The 21,812-nt window shown below is 43.1% G+C and overlaps 1 protein-coding gene across 1 annotated transcript in view; it reads right to left on the bottom strand.

Moving 5' to 3' along the window:
* Positions 1 to 17,238, bottom strand: part of si:dkey-22o22.2 (neural-cadherin) — a 255,365-nt gene extending 238,127 nt beyond the window's left edge. Inside the window, exon 1 of the mRNA XM_060824042.1 lies at positions 16,278 to 17,238. Within this exon, the coding sequence (XP_060680025.1) occupies positions 16,278 to 17,238 (961 nt within the window). The remainder of the gene's footprint in view (positions 1 to 16,277) is intronic.
* Positions 17,239 to 21,812: the final 4,574 nt, after the last annotated feature.

Raw genomic sequence — 21,812 nt, 5'->3', positions numbered from 1 at the left:
GGTTGAAAAACAACACTTGCTTTCAATTAATTTATTACATTAAGCATCCTTGGCACTTGCAATTAACTGCCCTTCACACTTCCAATTTCAACGTTGACAGTGAGTGCCTATCATGCAGAGGATTCACTTAGCACTATAAACTTTCCCCATCATTTCACTCATACTTTGCACATGCAATCAAAAATATTTTCTCATAGCGTCAGATCAAATTACAGTAGCATTTATGGACTGCAATTAGCATTTTGCTTTCACTGCACTTCAAGGCAATAATCAACACCCACTTCTAACTTTTTCCCATCCATGGTATGTGGGCATCATGGGATGGGCCAGCATTTATTACCATCCCTAGTCACCCTTGAGATGGTGGTGGTGGTGAGCGAGCTGCCTTTTGACCCATGGCAGCCCATTTGGTGTAAGTTGTCCCACGATACCATTAGGGAAGGAGTTCCAGGATTTTGACTCAACAACACTGAAATACTTCCAAGTTAGAATGGCAAGCAACTTCAGGGGAAACGCTGGTGGCAGTGTCCCAATATATCAGCTGTCCTTGTCGTTTAGGATGATAGTATTTGAGGATTTGGAAGATTTTAACTGAGGAGTCACTATTGAATTTCTGCAATGCAACTTGTAGATCGTACACACTGCTGCTACTGAACATCAGTGTATGGAGGGAGTGAATGTTTATAGATGCAATGCCAATCAAGCAGGCTGTTTCATACTGGATGGTATCAAGCTTCTTGAGTGATGTTGGAACTGTGCACATCCAGGCAAGTGGAGAGTTTTCCATCACAGATTTGACTTGCGCTAAATAGATCACCCAGGATGTTGACAGCTGGTTGGGGTGGTGTGTGTGTTGTGTGTGTGCGTAGTTCAGTGATGGTAATACTACCGAATATCAACGCATATAAGTGAATATAGGTGACACTTACGTGCTACTTGTTAGCCTAAAACTGGATATTGTTGGGTCTTGCTGCAATTGGACATGGACTGTTTCAGTACTGTGTAAAGAATCCTAAATGAAGCTGAATGTCATAAAATAATCGCAAACATCTCCACTTCTCACCTTATGATCAAGGAAGGTCATTGATGAAGCAATTGAAGATTTTAGTTGGGCCGAGGATACTATACCGAGGAACTCCTGCAGAGATGTCCTACAGCTGAGATGACTGACCTCCAACAACCATGACCATCTTCCTCTGTGCCAAGAATGGCTCTGACCAGTAGATACCTTTCCCCTGATACCCGTTGATTCCAGATTTGTTAGGATTTCTTGATGCCATACTCAGAAAAGTGTGCCTTCTTACCCCACCTTTTGAATTTGGCACTTTTCTTGATGTTTGAAGCAAGCTTGTAGTGAGGCCAGGAACTGAGGGTCCTTGACAGGACCCCAACTGAACGTCAGTGATTAGGCTATCGCTAAGCAAGTGCTGTTGTACTGATGATCAAGGTTTAGATTGATAAGGCAGTAATTGGTTGAGTTGGATTTGTCCTACTCTTGGTGAACTTGACGTATTTGGGCAATTTTCCACATTGTCAGGTAGATGTCAGTGCTAGAGCAGCTTGGCTAGGGAAACAGCAAGATCTGAAGCACAACTCTTCAGTCCTATTGCTAAAATATTATCAAGGTGCACAGCCCTTACAATATCCATTGCCTTCAACTGTTTCTTGATATCATCTGAAGTGAATCAAATGGCTGATGACTGGTGGGGTGATGCCTTGGACCTCTGGAAGAAGCTAAGATGGAATTGTTTAGCCCTGTCTACCACTTGCTGTTTGTGCTATTTGGTATGCAAGTAGTCCTGTGTTGTAGCTATGTTAGGTTAACACCTCATTTTTAGGTATGCCTGGTGCTGCTCCTGGCATGCACTCCTGCATTCTTCATTGATCCTAGATTAATCACTTGGCTTGATGGTATTGGTAGAATGGGGGATATGCCAAGCATTGTTTTGGAATACAATCTTGTTGCTGGTCTCTCACAGATACCCATGAAACATATAAGATCCTGGAAAGGATTGAAATCAGATGTTGATCATTTTAAATGAAAGTTTAGGTGTTTAGATTAGATTCCCTATGATATGAAAACAGGCCCTTCCACCCATCAAGTTCACACCAACCCTCCAAAGACTAACCCACCCAGATCCATTCCCCTACCCTAGATTTACCCCTGATTAATGCACCCAACACTATGGGCAATTTAGCATGGCCAATTCACCTGACCTGCATATCTTTGGATTGTGGGAGGAAATAGGAGCACACGGAGGAAATCCATGCAGACACGGGGAGAATGTGCAAACTCCACACAGACAATTGCCCAAGGCAGGAATCAAACCCCGGTCCTTGGTGCTGTGAGGCAGCAGTGCTAATCTCTGAGCCACAGTGCCACCATGTATTTCCTTTCTCTCAGACAGTCATGAGCCTTTGAACATCTCGTCCAGAAAAAGCAGGTAGAAATAGAGTCCTTGAATATTTTAAAGGCAGAGAAAGGTAAATTTCTGATAAAGGGCGAAAGGTTGTCAGTAGTAGTGGGAATACTGAATTGAGTTACAATGACATCAGTCATGATCATATTGATTGGTGGAACAGTTTTGAGGGGCTGAATGGCCTACTTCGGCTCCTTGTTTGAATGGAAGGAGAAGGAGACCCTCATATTTCTCCTTTTAAAGTATTATGTTTAGGTAGAGTGTACTTGGAGACACAGTATTTTTAAATAAGGGTATTATTCTGAAAGGCTAGACCAGACAGACCTGGCTGTGTACATACATTAAAAATGGCAGTACTGGTGAAGAAAGCAGTTAGTTAAGCAAGCAATCTTCTAGGTCATAGTAATAAAAACAGAATACAACTGCATGGAAGTTATGCTGAATTTGTCAAAGACACCAGTTAGACCTCAGCTGGAGTAATGCATTCAGTTTGGGCATTGCATTTCAGGAAGAATGTGATTGGAGTGGACAAAATGCAGAAAATCTCCCAGGTGTGAGAAACGTAGAGACAGCTTTCCTTAGAGAAGGCTGAAAGGAGATTCAATAGAAATCATGAAGATCTGAATAGAGTAAACAGGGAGAAACTATAACAGAATTTCATGGAAAAGCTCGGCAAGCATCTGTTACAAGAAAACAAAGTTAACATTTTGGTTCCAGTGACCTTTCCTCAGAACGTTAACTTTGCTTTCTCTTTACGGATGCTGCAAGACCTGCTGAGCTTTTCCAGCAACCTCTCTTCTGATTTACAGTATTTGCAGTTTTTTTTTCTTTTTTTTATTATTTAGGGAGAAACTATTCCCACTTTAAAAAAGGATCGAAAATGGAAGGACTGATTAATGTACAAGACAAGATGAAAAGAAAATCCTTTTATCATAAATCGAGAGTTGTGAAAGCTTTGCCTTGAGGTGTGGTGAAGCAGATCAATCAAAGCATCCAAATGGGAATTAGAGGATTCCTTTGAATAAAAGCCATGTGCAGAGTTAAAGGGAAAGGCAGGAGGATGGAGCGGAGTTAAAATGCTCAGTTAGAGGGTTGGTGTAGCCACAATGAACTAAATAGCACCCATCTCCACTGTAAACCGTCATCCCATTACCCCATCTGTGGAAAAGCCTGACAAAGCCTGGAAATTGAAGGCTGCAGGTGATGTGGGAACATGGGGTCTGTTTTAGTTTTCTCTTCATATTTTCTCACTCAACCATTATTGGCAAAAGGTATATGGAGAATTTTACTACGTCAATCTTTCTATTGTAACTGTAAATGTTCAAACAATAACTATAGGAACATCTGTTCATTTTCTCTTTCTCTGGGTGTAACATTAGGAACCAAGCCAGGGCTCATTGCATCCACAAGTCAGGCATTCTTGTGATTTACGAGATTCTTTGCAACTGGCATTTTAATGCATTCTCCTGGAGTATTTTGATTGCAAAAGCACTGGGTAAAATACACAGAAGTGAGCAAAAGGAAGAGAGTGAGTAAAGGAATAGAAAACTCACACCACCTGAAGCATTACATTGAATCTTACATGTCTATCAAACTGAGAGATTTGGAACTGTTTTTAATATGGTAATACATTCTGTTTACCAAATTAGTAAAGGCAAAGTTGCCATATTCTTATCAGACCATAAGACTGCTCTCTCATTAGAGAGATATATCTAGTGATGGTTTAACACAAAGGTCACCAAGGTGATGGGAGAGGGTGAGAAGGAGAGTCTTTCATGGTAACCTCAGCTGGCGTGGGAATTGGACCCATGCTATTGGTGTTATTCTGCATTACAAATTAGTCAGCCAACCCACTAAGCCAACCTACCCCAATGACATTAATTTTATCCCTAGAGATGTAGTAAACAGACAACATAGGCCATTCAACCCCTCAAGCCTGCTCTGCTATTCAATAAGATCATGCTTGATCTGCTTGTAACTTCAAATCTATATTCCTGCCTTCATCCCCTTGTTTAACAAGAATCTAACTAACTCTGCCTTAAAACTATTAAATATGAGTGACAAGAGAATCCCAAATTCCATTATTTAAAGAAAACAATATCAATTTATTCTTAACTCTAAAAGTTAGTATTAAACAACAACTATTCACAACTCTATAAGCCCCCCCTCCTCTTAACTGCTTAATACCTGCCTTTAGCTCTATAACAATATACTGTTCTAATAAATCTCTTTTAAAATTACTCTGTTTTCATTACCTTTTCATAAAGAGTTTTTAAGACTAATCACCCTCAGAGAAAAAAAAAGTCTTATCTGTTTTAAATAGGTGACCCTGAGTAATGTTATGAAGTTGAAGATGTGGACTGTACCTTTAAGAGAGAGTGACTGCTGTTCTGCACTAAGACCTTACAAGCACCTGTGTCATATGACTAGATAACAGTATCAGAGTGTACTGGAAACTTGAAAATATGTAAAATTGGCTGTGAAATGTAAGTTGTTTGCTGTTTTGACAACAATTCAAATTTAACTAATCACTTTAAATTATGTCCCAGGATACTAAAACCAAATCAAGTTTGAATTTGTTGTTTTGCCAACATCAACCAATGAGATGATCTGATGTTGGGGATATTAAAAAAAAGCAGGCATTTTGAAAATCAGAACGAGCAACTGTCATTGAGAGAATGACTGACCACATTGGAACACTCTCTATCAAATGTACCATTTTCATATGAAACATCTTCACAGTAAAAAAGAAAGAAATGACACAGGGAGATCTTCAGCCAGAAGAAGAAAGACACAAGATGGTAGATGCTTGTATGGTTTTGAAATTAAGTTGATGTAATTTTAATAAGAGTTTAATTGGAACAGCATATTACTATAGAGTTGGAGGTAGGTAATAGGCAGTCACAAAAAAGGTGGGGGGGGGGGGGAGGCTCAGAATTGTGAATACTTGTTGTTTAATGTTCACTTTTAGAGCTAAAGAATAAATTGATATTATTTTCTTTAAATAGTGGAATTTGGGAGTTCTCTGTCACTTATATTTTAATAGATTACAAAGTGAGGTGAGCTTTTCAGGGTGCTTAGTTTAATTAAGAGGGGTTCACTGCCATGTTGTAACATTAGTAAATAGTGACAAAATTCTCTCATAAGAGAAACATCCTCTCCACATCTACCCTGAAATTTTCTCAGGATCTTATGTTTTGATCAAGTCACCTCTTACCATTCCAAACTCCAGTGGATAAAAGGCTAGCCTGGTACAATCTCTCCTCAAGCCAACTTTGCCATTCCAGGTATTAGTGAACATTCCAGGTATTCAGTGAACATTCTCTGAAATGCCACCAATATATTTTCATCCTTCCTTAAATGTGGTGACCAATCCTGTGTACAGTACTCTAGATATGGCCCTACCAGTGCCTTGTAGCATTGAGTCAAAGCCTCCTTATTTTGTATTCAATTCTTGTCATGTTAAATAGTATTCTATTATCTTTCCTAATTACTACGTAACCTTACGTAGTCATCATTTGCAATTCATAGCTGAGGGCACCTAAGGTCCTCTCTATCTCAGAACTTCCAATCTTTCACCGTTTAAATTTAAAAGTGACCTGTTCAATACAGCTGCCATTTCCTGATTTTCTGTTATTTCTATCGGGTCAATGCTTACTTTGCTGAAAATGTGTTGCTGGTTAAAGCGCAGTAGGTCAGGCAGCATCCAAGGAACAGGAAATTCGACATTTCGGACACAAGCCCTTCATCAGGAATGAGGAAAGTGTGTCCAGCAGGCTAAGATAAAAGGTAGGGAGGAGGGACTTGGGGGAGGGGCGATGGAGATGTGATAGGTAGAAGGAGGTCAAGGTGAGGGTGATAGGCCGGAGTGGGTGGGGGCGGAGAGGTCAAGAAGAAAATTGCAGGTTAGGAGGGCAGTGCTGAGTTCGAGGGAATCGACTGAGACAAGGTGGGGGGAGGGGAAATGAGGAAACTGGAGAAATCTGAGTTCATCCCTTGTGGTTGGAGGGTTCCCAGGCGGAAGATGAGGCGCTCTTCCTCCAACCTCTCCTGGGGTGGTAGGTATAGGACAGATGTTAGGGGTAGATTCTTTACTCAGCGGGTTGTGAGTTCATGGAATGCCCTGCCAGTAGCAGTGGTGAACTCTCCCTCTTTATGGTCATTTAAGAGGGCATTGGATAAGCATATGGAGGTTATTGGGTTAGTGTAGGTTAGGTAGACTTTGGTTGGCGCAACATCGAGGGCCGAAGGGCCTGTACTTCGCTGTATTTTTCTATGTTCTATGTATATATGATTCCTGTCTTTGCACAATGAAATGCTTTTTAAATATTTTTTAAACAGCATCATTAATATATTCAGTTAACCATAGTCAATCTCTTGGAATTTTTCTTACTCGTTGGAATGTATATATTCTATATATTCTTAAGTTATTAATGCCCTTAATTTTTTGCCATTGCATCTCTATTGACTTACTCTTGAAAAAAAATGGCAATTCACTTTAGCCAACTCTATGTTCATGCCCTCATAACTGTCTTTATAATATTCATAATTGCATTTCTTTAAAAACAGAGTCTTGGACTCATTCCTTTCTCCCTTGAACAAAATGCAAAAATCAATTATTTTATGGTTGCTGCAACAATTAAAATATTGATTAATCCTATGTCATTGTAAAATACCAGTTATAGAATAGTCTGCTCTCTGGTCAGTTCCAGAACACGCGAGACTGAGCAGAGGCTACGGCAATAGATGAATGAACATTGCACAACAATCACCAGGCGAGAATGTTCCCTACTAGTTGGAGGGCACTTCAGCAGTCCAGGACATTCAACTTCGGACCTTCAGTTGACCGTCCTCCAAGGTGTACTTTGGGACAGGCAACAACATAAAGTGACCAAGCAGAGGCTGATAGCCAAGTTTGGTACCCATGGAGATGGCCTCAACTGAGACCTTGGGTTCATGTCACACTACAGGTGACCCCACTGCACCATACACACACACACACACCATACACCCTCTCTCTCTCTCTCTCTCTCACACACACACACACACACACACACACAGATTTATACCTCTTTACATTCACACATACTGTCTCACAGACACTCAATCCCGCTAACCCCCCCCGCCCCCCCCCACCACCACACACACACACACACACACACACACACACACACACACACACACACGTTTGTGGGGTGAATTTGCACGTGCAGAATTACATTTTATTTTGCTCAAAAACTGTATGAATCCATGTTAGATTCTGTAAATCCCTTTTTTAGATTAGAATCAGTCTGAGCTTTGAGATGCAGGGCACCTCACACCTTCAATGCATTATCTGGGCTGACATTGCAGCATTTGTTAAAGTTCACTTGAGAATGTAACTTTAGAAAAAGGTTCTGGGATTTACAAATGAAAGAATGGAAACCAACATGGTCATTCTAAAAAATGAGTGACTCAATCCAGGTCTTTTTCAATATACAATTTCAATTGCATCACACTAAACTTTTGCAATAAATTCTGTATCTTATGGTCTTATACTTCACAACCACCTGATGAAGGAGCAGTGCTCTGAAAGCTAGTGCTTCCAAATAGACCTGTTGGACTACTGGTGTTGTGTGATTTTTAACTTTGGTACAACCCATCCCACCTCTAAATCATGACAATATCCAAGAAATGATCCTGCAAGCATTCGATGAACTCATTATCTGGACTACCTTTGCCCAACTAGCTTTGCCAGTCTGTGAAGTATATTAAAATCTCAATTATTATAGAGTCATAGTTATAGAGTCATACAGCACAGAAACAGACCCTTCACTCCAACCAGTCCATGCTGAACAAAGTATGAAAATAGTCCCACTTGCCTGCTCCAGACCCACATCCCTCCATACCTTTCTTATTCATGTACATATTGAAGTGTTTTGTAAATGTTGTACCTGAGAAAAGAAAAAAAAACTATTCAATTTCAATATCAAAGCCAAATTCAATTCAATTCAGTCAAACACTAGGACCTTCAGACTAATACCTACCACTATTGCAATATTTCACATATATCAAAGCTAGAATTTCTAATTACCTTATCCAGAGTTAACATGTCCAATCCAACATTGCGGTCTCCAGTAATTAATACATTACAGACTATGAACTTCAGTTGAAATGTTAAGGAACAAAAGAAATTTGGGTATATGAATAGGAAGGGTTTGGAGGGATATGGGCTGGGTGCTGGCAGGTAGGACTAGGATATCTGGTTAGCATGGACAAGTTGGACTGAAGGGTTGTTTCCGTGCTTATATATCTGATTAGATTACTTACAGTGTGGAAACAGGCCCTTCGGCCCAACAAGTCCACACCGACCTGTCGAAGCGCAACCCACCCATACCCCTACATTTACCCCTTACCTAACACTACGAGCAATTTAGCATGGCCAATTCACCTGACCCGCACATCTTTGGACTGTGGGAGGAAACCGGAGCACCCGGAGGAAACCCACGCAGACACGGGGAGAACGTGCAAACTCCACACAGTCAGTCGCCTGAGTCGGGAATTGAACCCGGGTCTCAGGCGCTGTGAGACATCAGTGCTAACCACTGTGACTCTAAGTTAAGTCCATGAGAGCATCTGTTGTTTACAAAAATCAGCACCAGTATTTTATTGTGATTAGGGAACTAAGATAAAACATATGTCTAATAAATTAACTAATGTGATGAGATTCTGAGATTGTTCATAAATTTAAACCAAAACAGATAAGGGAAAAATCTTAGAAAATCATAAATTACTGAACAGCAGTTAAGTCCCCTTAGAAGTTTAAAAAAAAGTCCAAGGAAGAAGCTTGAAAGATGGGAGAGAAGAGTAGATCTGCCCTAGTAAGAGGTAACTGGGATCCCTTTAAAAGAAAAGAAATAAATTGGAGATTGTCAGTGAACCGAAGGGAGATAATTTTAATTAGATGCCTACATCTAGTTAAGAGTCTGGCATTTAAAAATATATATATTTAAATGGTAACCATGAATAAAAATCAGTTGGATTCCAGCCGTTTCCATTTTTGCATTGATGTTGCCTTGAATTATTTATCAGCAAAGAATGAATTGGAGTAAATTATAAATCTGCTGGATTTTCATCAGCAAAAACAGCAGAACAGGCAATATTCAAACATTCTTAAGCCCTTTCTAAAATTACCTACACTGAACAGAAGGTCATATTTTCAAAGCAGTGAGAATTTCAACTGAGATTACCTCTCTGATCTTTATCTTACACAACAAAAGAACTCTGCTAGGCGCTTCCATTAAGGGCTCTTTCAGAAGCTGCACTTCCATCCTGGCCATTGGAAGGACAGTTGGGGAAGGCAAATGGTGGCCCTTTCTTAAAGCAATCAATTGCCATATTCTGAAATTCAAAGGTCCAGACTCACAGGCACTTTGATAGGCGCTGTCGAAAAGTACATTAGGTAAGTTACTGGGAGGGTAGGGTACAAGATGGATTGGTAGGGATGGGTGGGGTAGGTACATTATGCAGTGCTTTGGGTAGGTGGGAGAAATTTGGTCTAGCAGGGGACACAGTTGGATTCTCTGGCAGGGGAAATGGGGAAGACAGGTCCAACAGTAGGAGTTGAGTTCTAGTGAATGATAGGAGCTGTGGGATTTGGAGTGACGATTGTAATCGAGTCAAGGTCGGGGGAAGGAGCAATTGAGGCTGTATGAGGTAACTTGGGGATCAGTTTAATGGTTACACAGGAGTTAGTTGAGGTACTTAATAGTCTAATTTTTCCTGAGTAACTACTATTTGACACTCTGAATTCCCCAATTTACACAGATAATTTCAATGTGTTCTAAGTACAGGAATGGTGCAGTTAAATCTTAAATTTCAGGAACATTTCTTCAGAGTATGCTCCAATGGTGATTCAGCAGGGTTTCAATGCACAATCTCATGCATACTTCAGGAACAATTAACTAGCCATCAGAAAATCAGGAGCAATTATTTCACTTTAACACCCTTTCTTGGCATCGTAAGTTACATCCATACAATCCTAAATGGCAGTGGGTTTCAGCGCCAGCCTCTGGGTGAAAATGTTTTTCCTCACACATCCTGTAAACTTTCTGTTGCTTAAAGTTATTTTGACTGTAAATTGCTACATGTGGTATCAGATCCAGTTCATCCAGGGGCCTTCCTGGAATTTGTGGCTCAAGATATTCTTCATTCACTGGCTATTTTTTTCCATAGGGCGTGAGGTGGGGTACGACAGGGAAATCTTTTACAATATTCCTAAACCCATCCCTGAACAGATTTTTATCAAATCTATTGGAAACTCAAAACATTTTCCCCTGTCTTAAAGATAAGTGTGGACTGCTATCTCTCCCTCTCACTTTCGCTTGTTCTCTATGCAATGTGTCACTAAACAACAGACATGCTCTCCAGGGGCAAGATTTGTTAACCAGAGCGTATGAAATGCTAATATTTAGCTGCTGATTAAAAACCCACAGGATGGTTTAATCTGGAGCGTGTCTGTTCGCTCGCATTATGTTGGGGAGTTTAGCCAATTGTTCTGAAAAATGTGGGGGATAGAGATGTAATAATATTAGCAGAGTCAAAACACAAAGCGCTCTCCTTCTATAATAGGTTTTAAGAAATCTATTTAGATACTAGACTCAAGAAACATTAATAGACAATAATCTGATTGATGTTTTCCCCAAGAAAAGGTACAAATGGACTACAGCTCCATAAGTTAATGGAAAGTAAAGCTGTTTAATGTTATTTGTCAGGTCAACACCATTTGTTTGTGTGTTTGAGATCATGCAGTTATTAGCATGGTCCTTCTTATCCCTTATAACTTCCATCCAACACCAACAAAACCTGGATTTAGAAAAATCGCTCACTGCTTGAATTAAATGAGTTGTATGCCTTCCTTCCGGGTCAACTAACATCAGATCAATTGCCCATAGATCATTCTCACTCATCTGATCTCGCTGGTTCCATCCCAACCCCAAACATACCCAGTCACATTGAAGGACTATGAAAATGGCATGTAATTACTATGCTACTTCTGCCTGATAGCCAAAACTCCATTTAAATTAATTCATTACCCCCCAATTCCAGAACCCTAACTTTACATAATGTAGCACCATCTTTGTGGCCCAGAGGTGGTTTGCCATTGCAATGCAACATTACAAAAAAGCTTAAAAATTGACAAATCAAACAGTCATTGTAATAATGCCTAATGACTTCAGCATCGGTCTCATCTACCATTGAATACGGTAGTTGGCCTGGGAAGGCAATGGCCTAATGGTATTAGCTACTGCTCTGTTAATCCAGAAACCCAGGTAATGTTTGGAGGATACAGGTTCAAATCCCACCACAGTAGATTGCGGAATTTGAATACAATTAAAACGTCTGGAATTAAGAATCTAATGATCACCATGAATCCATTGCTGATTGTCAGGAAAACCCATCTGGTTTGAATAGTGTAGTAAAAAAACACCTGGGTACTTAAATTAATTCCACTAATTTGTTCAACTAATATGAATTAATTAAATCAATACACAAAAGTCGTTCTGCTATTAAATATTAATATAACAGTTGGTACAATGTACCATACAGAACAATGTACCGTGAAGTCATTCTAATATAGTGCATCATTAGCTTCCATTTTAGCCACCTGCATGGACCAATCTTTGTGAGCAACATCAAGAAATGGGAGTCATGAACAGGTTTCTTGAATAAACTCCATTTGTTGGATTGCAGGCACAACAATGAGAATGGTCCTTGCTAAACAGGGTCAGCACAAGCCAGATCCCCTCAGCAGCCAACTTCCACAACTAGGGTATCAGTATAATCCTTCAGGCACGTGTGGAAAAACATAAACAATTCTGTGTGTTACTGCAGAGTGTTCCCCTCTACTGACCAAAAGACAAACTCATCTCCTTATTCTCAGAAAATGAAGAGGCTATTGCTTGGCTTCAGAGATTTGCATCCACTAAATAAAATAGACACACGCTTTTTCAAATGGAAATAGAAAAATCAGGCATTGACACCACAACACCCCTCAAGTCATTCAAAGCACTTTATTGCCAAATAATTACATTTTTATGGTAATATGAGTCTCACAAACAGGGATAAGCAAAATAATATGTTTTTAAGCTGTGTTTGATATATAATACAGCTCACCAGTCTGCGCTGATTCCTAATCCTTATTTAGACCCGCAACTTATTATCCATGTGCGGTATCTATCTCTCTCTCACTTCCATGTGTCTATCAAGACCAACCTTAAAAATTGCTAACATACCTGCTTCCACCACCTCCACGAGCACTGCATTCGAGGAAACCATCACCCTCTGAAAAGTTTTGCCTACACTTCTCCCCTAAACTTTTCCCCTCTTACCTTGAATCTGTGCCCTTTTGTAGTTGACCTTTTCACCCTGGGAAAAACCGTCTGGATATCCACCCCATCTATGCTGATCATAATTTTTTCGATCTCTATCAGGTCATCCCTCAGCCTATGTCTTTCCAGTGAAAAAAATCCAAGTTTATCCAACTTCTCCTCATTACTAAAACTCTCTAGACCAGGCAACATCCTGGTAAACTTTCTGTGCACCCTCTCCAAAGCATCCACATCTATCTAGTAGTGTGGTGACCAGAAATGCACACAATATTCCCAATGTGGCCTCACAAAAGTGTTATACAGCTGTACCATAACTTGCCAATTTTAGCCAACAAAGACAAGCATGCTGAATGCCTTCTTGACCACCTTATCCACTTGTGTTGCCACTTTCAAGCATTCTTGGACCTGTATACCCAGATCTCTTTGTATGTCAATGCCCCTAAGGGTTCTGCCATTTATTGTATGATTTGCACCTGAATTTGATCTCGAAATGCATTGCCTCGCATTTGTCCAATTAAACTCCATCCGCCATTTCTCTGCCCAACTCTGCAATCTATATATTTTCTACTGTATCCTTTAACAATCCTCCTCACTGTCTGCAACTCAGCCAATTTTGGTGCCATCTGCAAACTTACTAGTCAGATCACCTACATTTTCCTCCAAGTGTAGTTCCCAGCATTGATCCCTGCAAAACACCACTAGTTATTGATCTCCATTCTGAAAAGCACCCTTCCACTGCTACTCAATGTCTTTATGACCAAACCAGTTTTGTAATCCATCTAGCCAGCTCACTCTGGATCCCATGAAACTCTACCCTCTGTTCAACCTGCCATGAAATAACTTATCAAATGCTTTACTAAAGTCCATGTAGACAACATCCACTGCCTTTCCCTCAATCATTCTTGTCACCTCATAAAACTCAATCAAGTTGGTGAGAAGTCACCTTCCCCACACAAACCCATGATGCCTATCACTAACACATCCATTTACTTCCAAATGTGAACACATTCTGTCTCTCAGTATCTTCTCCAACAGCTTTCTTGCCATCAGGCTTACTAGCTATAAATTACCTGGATTATCTATTTCCTCTTTTAAGCAAAGGAACAACATTGGCTAATCTCCAGTTCTCTGGAACCTCAGATGAGGCCAAAGAGGATGCAAAGATATCTGTTAAGGCCCTCTTATTTCCCCACAATATCCTGGGATAGATTCCATCTGTCCCTGGGGACTTGTCTCCCTAATGTATTTCAAGATACCCAACACTGACTCCTTCATTATGTTGACTTGCCAAACACACCTTTCCATACTCCGACTTATGCTAAGTTGTCAACCGTCAACCAAACTCATTCAAATAAACATTCTTTGTACGTGAACATCAATATTAACAGTCATTAGACAATTTGACCCTGGAGACAATGGATATGCCTGATATCTACATATGCATAAAGTATAGGATAGCAATTAGGAATAGTCATCTGAGTATTGTTAAAAAGAAAATACTTTTTTTTAGCCTTTCATCTTGCACTCTTCAGAAAAATTCACAATAAAGGGAAACAACATTCGTTATGTTGTAGAAATGTACAATGCTAATTGATTGTCAAGCAGGCACGGATTGGTAGAAGTGTTGCCACAGAGAATGCAGCAGGTATTACCTGACAGTTAACTACCAAACTTTGTTTCTATTTGAAGCAAGGCAGGTTGATTTTGCTAGATGAGGGCATTACCCTTAGATATGAACCATTTCAAGCAAATAGCTGTTAGCCATTTTGTTGAGTTGAAACTGTGTCTGCGTGTACATGTTCTTTCTGTTGACAAGGGACAGGGTCCTGTGCATGAATATGTAGCCTCCAATACATGTAAGAGCATCATACTCTGGCACTACACATTCTAGTTAGATGCGAGAAAATTGAAAGACTTGCATTTACATAACACTTCCCATAATCACCAGATATCTCAATGTGCTTTACAACCGATGAAGTATTTTTTGAAACATAGTCACTGAGCAGGATGTGCAACAGCAAACATATGCACAGCAAACTTCCACTCATAGCAATGTGATAATCACCAGATAATCTGCTTTTTTGAGAGGCTTAAATATTGGCCAGGGCACCATGGATAACTACCTGCTCTTCTTCAAAATATTACCATTGGATCTTTTGCATCCAGCTGGGAGGTCAGATGGGTTTAATGTTTCTCTAGAAAGAAGGCACTGCTGTGAGTGTAGTAGTCCCTCGCTACTGACTAAAGGATCAGGTTTGATTTTTGAAATGAGCCCACACCTTCTGACTCAATGGCAAGTGTACCAACTGAACCACAAATGACATTTGAGTGCAAAAGGCTGTTTCCCCTACCCCCCACCTTTTAGACCTCAGAGATACTCAGACCATTTGTAGCACTTTCCAGAGCTGCACAGAGCTGTAAATGATCTGTTTTGTATCATTCTGTACATTAACCTCCAAACTTTAAACTCAATTTTCTCTTTTTTAAAATCGTATTGTAGAGCCTGGGTTGATGTAACGTGTTGTCTTTTTTTTTAAAATCGCTCAGACAAAAAGAGCAGTGGAACTGTACCTTGGATTTTATGACAAGAGATTAACTGAGATATTTACAGTAGTCTCATACCACCTGGAGGAGATAGTGTCACATTGCGCCTTCTTACACCACTTGCAGTGTAATTGCAAAGACACATTATCAGGCTTTCCGGATGGTCTTTTGACAACTTATATTTATGGTTATTAGGAAAAAGAAAAATGGTACAGTCACTTTTTTTTTCCATTTTATAAATTGTCACTGTAGTTGCAGAGGGATCAGCAGAGCTCAGCTTTAGCGGATTTGAAAGCATGAGCACTTACAGCTATCGAGTATACAACACATTCTGGCAACCCTCTCAAATAGCCTGATTTCTGGACAAAAAAAACTTATGGCGCCGGAAATTTGTTTTAAAAAGAGTTCAGAGATCTCCTTTCTCTGCACAGATTCCACCAGACATGCCGAGTTTCTCCAGCAATTTCTGCTTTGGAGCCAGATTTCTAGATTCGCTATCACCATACTCCTGCCCGCGCTCTGACTCTAGATATGACTGTCATCTCTAAAGAGATAGAAATTTTCTGTGCAGATTATAACTTCATTTCCAAATGACCGAGAGTTTTGTCAGAAATTAAGCTCTTTCGACCATCCGCATCCGACTTAGCTCCGAATAACTCCATCTCCCAATGCTCCTTTGGACTCCTGCTCTGTAGCCACCCGCATGAGCTAGCCTCTGGTCCCTCGCTTCCTAATAAATTCTTTGACTGAGAACCTTTCTTTCCCCCTCAGACTTCGATGTAGTTTGGGACGTTCGTTAAATAAATGTAAGATCGTACTTGCATGGACTGCTCAGAATAAGGAGGGAGAACCCCGGCAAGACGTTCTGCTTCTGGTCACCCAGTCGAATTAGAATGGGCCAGTCAGAAACCCGGAGAAAAGTAAGAGACGGAAAGTAGCTCACCTTTCTGATTGCTCACTTTGACAGTTATCTGGACAGTCGACGTGCCGCGAAGTCTCTTGGATAAGTAAACTTTGCCGGAATCCCTCTCGATCTGGACCGGGGCATCGTCCGGGGCGATCACTTCAAACCAGCGCCTCTCAAACTTCCAGTCGGGGACAGTGTAAATGACATTGCCGAGCTTATCACCCTCAGGCACAGTGACCGAGTGGGCCATCTCCTGGGGCAGTGAGCGAGTCTCCCTCCTGAGCCCGGCAGGGAGCTCCGGCTGCAGCAGCAGCACGGTCAGGGGCTCGCTGAGCTGGGCGTCCGCACCTTTATCCCGGGCGTACACCGACAGCCGGAGGGGCAGCGCCCCCAGAAGAGAGTCTACAACCAGGATCTGACCAGTGCCCGGCACCACGAACAGCTGGGGGACCGCCGGGGTCAGGCTGTAGGTGATTGCGGCGTTGCTCCCTTCATCGTGATCGGTGGCGGTGACACGGGCGAGCTCCGTGCCGACGGCGGTCAGCTCGTCCACCTCCAGCCTCCGGGCGAGCCCTGGGCTGAACACCGGCCGGTTGTCGTTGACATCGCGGACCCTCACTCGAAGCAGAGCGGCCGGGACCCTTGCCCGGGCGCCGGGGTTCTCCCAGGAGCAGCTCAGCCTCAGCAGGTAAGCGGAGCGAACCTCCCGGTCCAAGGGAGCCGCGGTCCGGAGCACCACGCTGCAGGCGGAGCGGGGCCACAGGCGGAAATCCGAGTGCGAGCGGCCGGACAGCTCGCAGCGGAGCCCGGCCCCGGCCGCCCGCAGCCCCGCTCCGCACAGCCTGAGCCCGGCTACTCGGCTGCCCGGCCGGGAGTCCTCCCGAACCTGGGCTTGGAGCAGCGGCGGGGGGCTGCGGGAAGCCGCGGCGGACAGGAGCCCCAGCGCCAAGCAGGAGAGGAGCGCACGGCTCCAGCGCAGCCCGGGCAGCAGAGGCATGACCCCGGGAGGAGGGAGAGAGAGGGGGAGGCTGACAACTTAAAAGTAGCAAAAAATATATAAAACCCGCTCGAGGGAGACAAGTCAGAATCAGAGCACTTCACAAAACAACCTCAAAATATAAACTAGACAAGGCGGCGACTGTATAAGATGACAGAACGGAGCTCCCTCTGTCTTCCCCTGCCTCTACTCCGAGCTCCGTGCTGAAACTCCCGGCTCCCGGGGGGATTGACGCTGCCGAAAGCGGCCGGTGCTCCCACAGAGCGCCCGCTCCAACTTTCATTCAATCAGCGCCAACCCCGCCTCCGCCCCCGGCCCCGCCCACGCTCCCCACCTCCACCAATCCTAGCCCGGCGAGGCCGCACTGGCACCCCCGCCCATTCGGCGCCGTCTCCAATCAGGGGAGTGGTGCAGGGGGCGGGGTCCTCAGGCCCCTCCCCCTCCCACTGGTGAAAGTGTTACCTGGTCCGGAGTGAATGAGCTGCCCTCACGCAGTCACTTTAGCACTGCGTTTATTTTTAAAATCGCTCTTGTGAAAAAAAAACCATCCAGCTTAAACCAGGGGATCTATTTGAAATTCATATTTTATATATACAGACAAACAAAAGTTAGAAACTGTTTTGAATTATTTTACAATGTGGAAAAGATCTCTAAATAAACACAAGCGAAGATTACAGTCGCCTAATGTCAGTGCGTCTTCAATTGTGATAGCTTCCTTCTAGTCTCAGAGATACAATTGAATTGAGTGGGTTACCTCGTTATCCATCTGAATAGATCGCTACCACATCCACAAACATACACTACCTCCAGTACCGACGTTTAGGAGCAGCAGTGTGAACTACACGTAAGATGCACTGCAGACATTGGCCGAAGATTCTCACATAGCACCTTACAAACCCAAGGCCAAATCCATCTAGAAGAACAAGGGCGGCAGGTACGTGGCAGCACTGTCAGCTGCAAGTTCCCCTCAAAATCATTCACCATCCTAACTTGAAAATGTTTCACCATTTCTTCAGTGTAGCTGGGTCAAAGTCCTGGCATTTCAGCTCTAGCTGGTCTACCAACAACACATAATTGCCGTGTTTCAATAAGACAGCTCACCATTATCTCCTTCTCAAGGGCAACTCGGAAATAAATGCTGGCCTAGCCACCATCGCCTATGTCCCACAGGTGAATAAAATAGAGATGGAAATTTCCTCCTGGTGTAGTTCCTTATATTAGGAGATAGTGAGAACTGTAGATACTGGAGAGTCAGAGTGGATGAAGAGTTGAGCTGGAAGAAGCACAAAACAGGAGAAGAGGAGTCGACGTTTCAGTCTTTATCCATTTCCCAATTTCTTATATTCACTGGCTACTAATCTCCGTCAAGCTACACTTATTAGTAACTTTAAATAACTATTTGCAAGGATCAGTAATAGCATACTGACAGCACTGGGTATGAGATATTTTGAGAAACTTGAACAGCAAGATGTTCAGTTCATATTTGTCACAGTATCTCAGAATCCTAGACTTTATCTAAAGAGAATTAGCAAGCATATAAATTATTTCCAGTGTATGTAATTTCATGTTTCAAACACTGTCAGTGCCATTGTTGAAAAGTACAACCCTATACTATAACTTGCAGCGAAAATTGAATGGCGCTTAGTGCGTGAATCCTGAGCCACTGTAAAATATTTTCTCCCTCCATTCTTAGGAGGATGGACAAAGAAGGGCGAAAAGCATCATTTACCATTTTAGGTGTCGTGAGTGTATTGCTGGGAAAGAACAGCAGATCGGACAGCATCCGAGGAACAGGAGAATCCATGTCTCGGGCATAAGCCCTTCCAGAAATGAAGAGCTATTTTAGGTGGAACACAGCGTTAGCTGTTAATGCGATCTGTTCTCTTTGTGTTTAACCTATTTGAAGTCTGAGACATCACAGGGTTAAATCAAACATAGTTGTGTTATCCTCCGGACTGGCCAGTATTCCTCGATTTGAAACGGCTTTCAACGAAGCGGCAAAATCTATTTATTCTTTCGGAGAGAATTGTTGACCATCAGCTGAAATAATCGTGAAATCCATGAACCAGGAAACCTGGTTTTGCATTGCATGCAACTTTGATTTCGGCTTAAAAATAATAGCTGTTCCAAATCATGTGTGAAACATCAAAATTGACTAGCAACGTCCTCTTTTAAAAAAAAACTCGACCAACCTATCGAAATGCTACAGCTTTGTAAAAACATACGGTTATAACATTATCTCACTGCAAGATACCCAGTTTGGCAATCGCCCCTTTAAAAGCAAAGAATTTTACGTTGGCATTATGTACTGTACCTACATTCCTCTTTCATGTTTTTATAGAGCAGCTTGTAAAGATCCAAATAATGCTTTGTTACTGCGGTGAAGAAATAAATTTGCAGTAAAATAATCTCAATAATATTTCTTTTCCGTTGAAGTGCAAAAATGGATAATTAGGTGAGAGTTCTCAAATCTAATTTCAAAGAGTCAAATCGAATGCGAATCCAACGAGACTGACAACGAAGGAACATAAGGTTACATCATCCACAACTTCAGAATCTGAATGCTTATAGACTGAAGTTATGGTATCCTGAAAGAAGTCATGGTGCCAAGGTGGCTCTCTACAAGAACAACTCAGCTAATCCCAAACCCCACTTTTTACAAGTTGCTTTGCAAATCTTTCCTCCTCAGATTATGATCAGTTCCCTTTTGGAAGGCAAAAGTGAATGCCTCCACACAGGCGCAAGTAATGATTTACGGATTCTAACCGCTTGCTGTGTGAACACTTGTTTTTTTGCCTTATGACCCCTCTGTTTCTCTTGTCAAACACAGAACCCTCATGATTCTGGACAGTTCTATCAAATCTGCTTTTAAACTTCTCATCTCACGATCCTGAGAAATAGAGTAAGCTATTCAGCCCATCAGGGAAAAAGTGAGGTCTGCAGATGTTGGAGATCAGAGCTGAAAATGTGTTGCTGGAAAAGCGCAGCAGGTCAGGCAGCATCCAAGGAACAGGAAATTCGACGTTTCGGGCATAAGCCCTTCATCAGGAATGAGGAAAGTGTGTCCAGCAGGCTAAGATAAAAGGTAGGGAGGAGAGACTTGGGGGAGGGGCGATGGAGATGTGATAGGTGGAAGGAGGTCAAGGTGAGGGTGATAGGCTGGAGTGGGGTGGGGGCGGAGAGGTCAGGAAGAAGATGCAGGTTAGGAGGGCGGTGCTGAGTTTGAGGGAATCGACTGAGACAAGGTGGGGGGAGGGGAAATGAGGAAACTGGAGAAATCTGAGTTCATCCCTTGCGGTTGGAGGGTTCCCAGGCGGAAGATGAGGCGCTCTTCCTCCAACCGTCGTGTTGTTATGTTCTGGCGATGGAGGAGTCCAAGGACCTGCATGAACTCGGTGGACTGGGAGGAGGAGTTAAAGTGTTGAGCCACGGGGTGGTTGGGTTAGTTGGTCCGGGCGTCCCAGAGGTGTTCCCTGAAGCGTTTCGCAAGTAGGCAGCACGTCTCCCCAATATAGAGGAGGCCACATCGGGTGCAGCGGGTGCAATAGATGATGTGTGTGGAGGTGCAGGTGAATTTGTGGCGGATATGGAAGGATCCCTTGGGGCCTTGGAGAGAAGTAAGGGAGGAGGTGTGGGTGCAAGTTTTGCATTTTTTGCGGTTGCAGGGGAAGATGCCAGGAGTGGAGGTTTGGTTGGTGGGGGGTGTGGACCTGATAAGGGAGTCACGGAGGGAGTAGTCTTTTCGGAACGCTGATAGGGGAGGGGAGGGAAATATATCCCTGGTGGTGGGGTCCGTTTGGAGGTGGCGGAAATGACGGCGGATGATACGCTGTATACGGAGGTTGGTGGGATGGTAGGTGAGAACCAGTGGGGTTCTGTCCTGGTGGTGGTTGGAGGGGCGGGACTCAAGGGCAGAGGAGCAGGAAGTGGAGGAGATGCGGTGGAGGGCATCGTCGATCACATCTGGGGGGAATCTGCGGTCCTTGAAGAAGGAGGCCATCTGGGTTTGATGGTGAGGTTGGGGTTGGAGTGGAGGGAGTGGAGGGCTGCACGTTCCAAGGGTGAGAGGTTGGAGTGGGTGAGAGGGGTGGACAGGTTGAGTCGGTTTATGTCGCGGCGGCAGTCGGCTATAAAGAGATCGAGGGCGGCGGACACCTCCTCCTACTGCCCCCTTGACCATGACCCCACCTCCCACCACCCCGTGCTGGCCTCTTAACCGCCCTCGATCTCTTTATAGCCAACTGCTGCCTCACCATCAAACCGGCAGACAAGGGAGGCGCGGTAGTAGTTTGGCACACCGACCTTTATACCGCTGAGGCCAAACGCCAGCTCGTGGACACCTCCTCCTACTGCCCCCTTGACCATGACCCCACCTCCCACCACCAAACCATCATCTCCCAGAGCATCCATAACCTCATCACCTCAGGGATCTCTCATCCACCGCCTCCAACCCCATAGACCCACAACCCCGCACCGTCCGTTTCTACCTCCTGCCCAAAATCCACAAACCTGACTGCCCCGACCGACCCATTGTCTCAGCCTGCTCCTGCCCAACCAAACTCATCTCCACATAC

This window comes from Hemiscyllium ocellatum, chromosome 4 (assembly GCF_020745735.1).
Source record: "Hemiscyllium ocellatum isolate sHemOce1 chromosome 4, sHemOce1.pat.X.cur, whole genome shotgun sequence".
NCBI lineage: Eukaryota > Metazoa > Chordata > Chondrichthyes > Orectolobiformes > Hemiscylliidae > Hemiscyllium > Hemiscyllium ocellatum.
The sequence above is the reverse complement of the archived record's forward strand: the minus strand, read 5'-3'. Positions and strand labels throughout refer to the sequence as shown.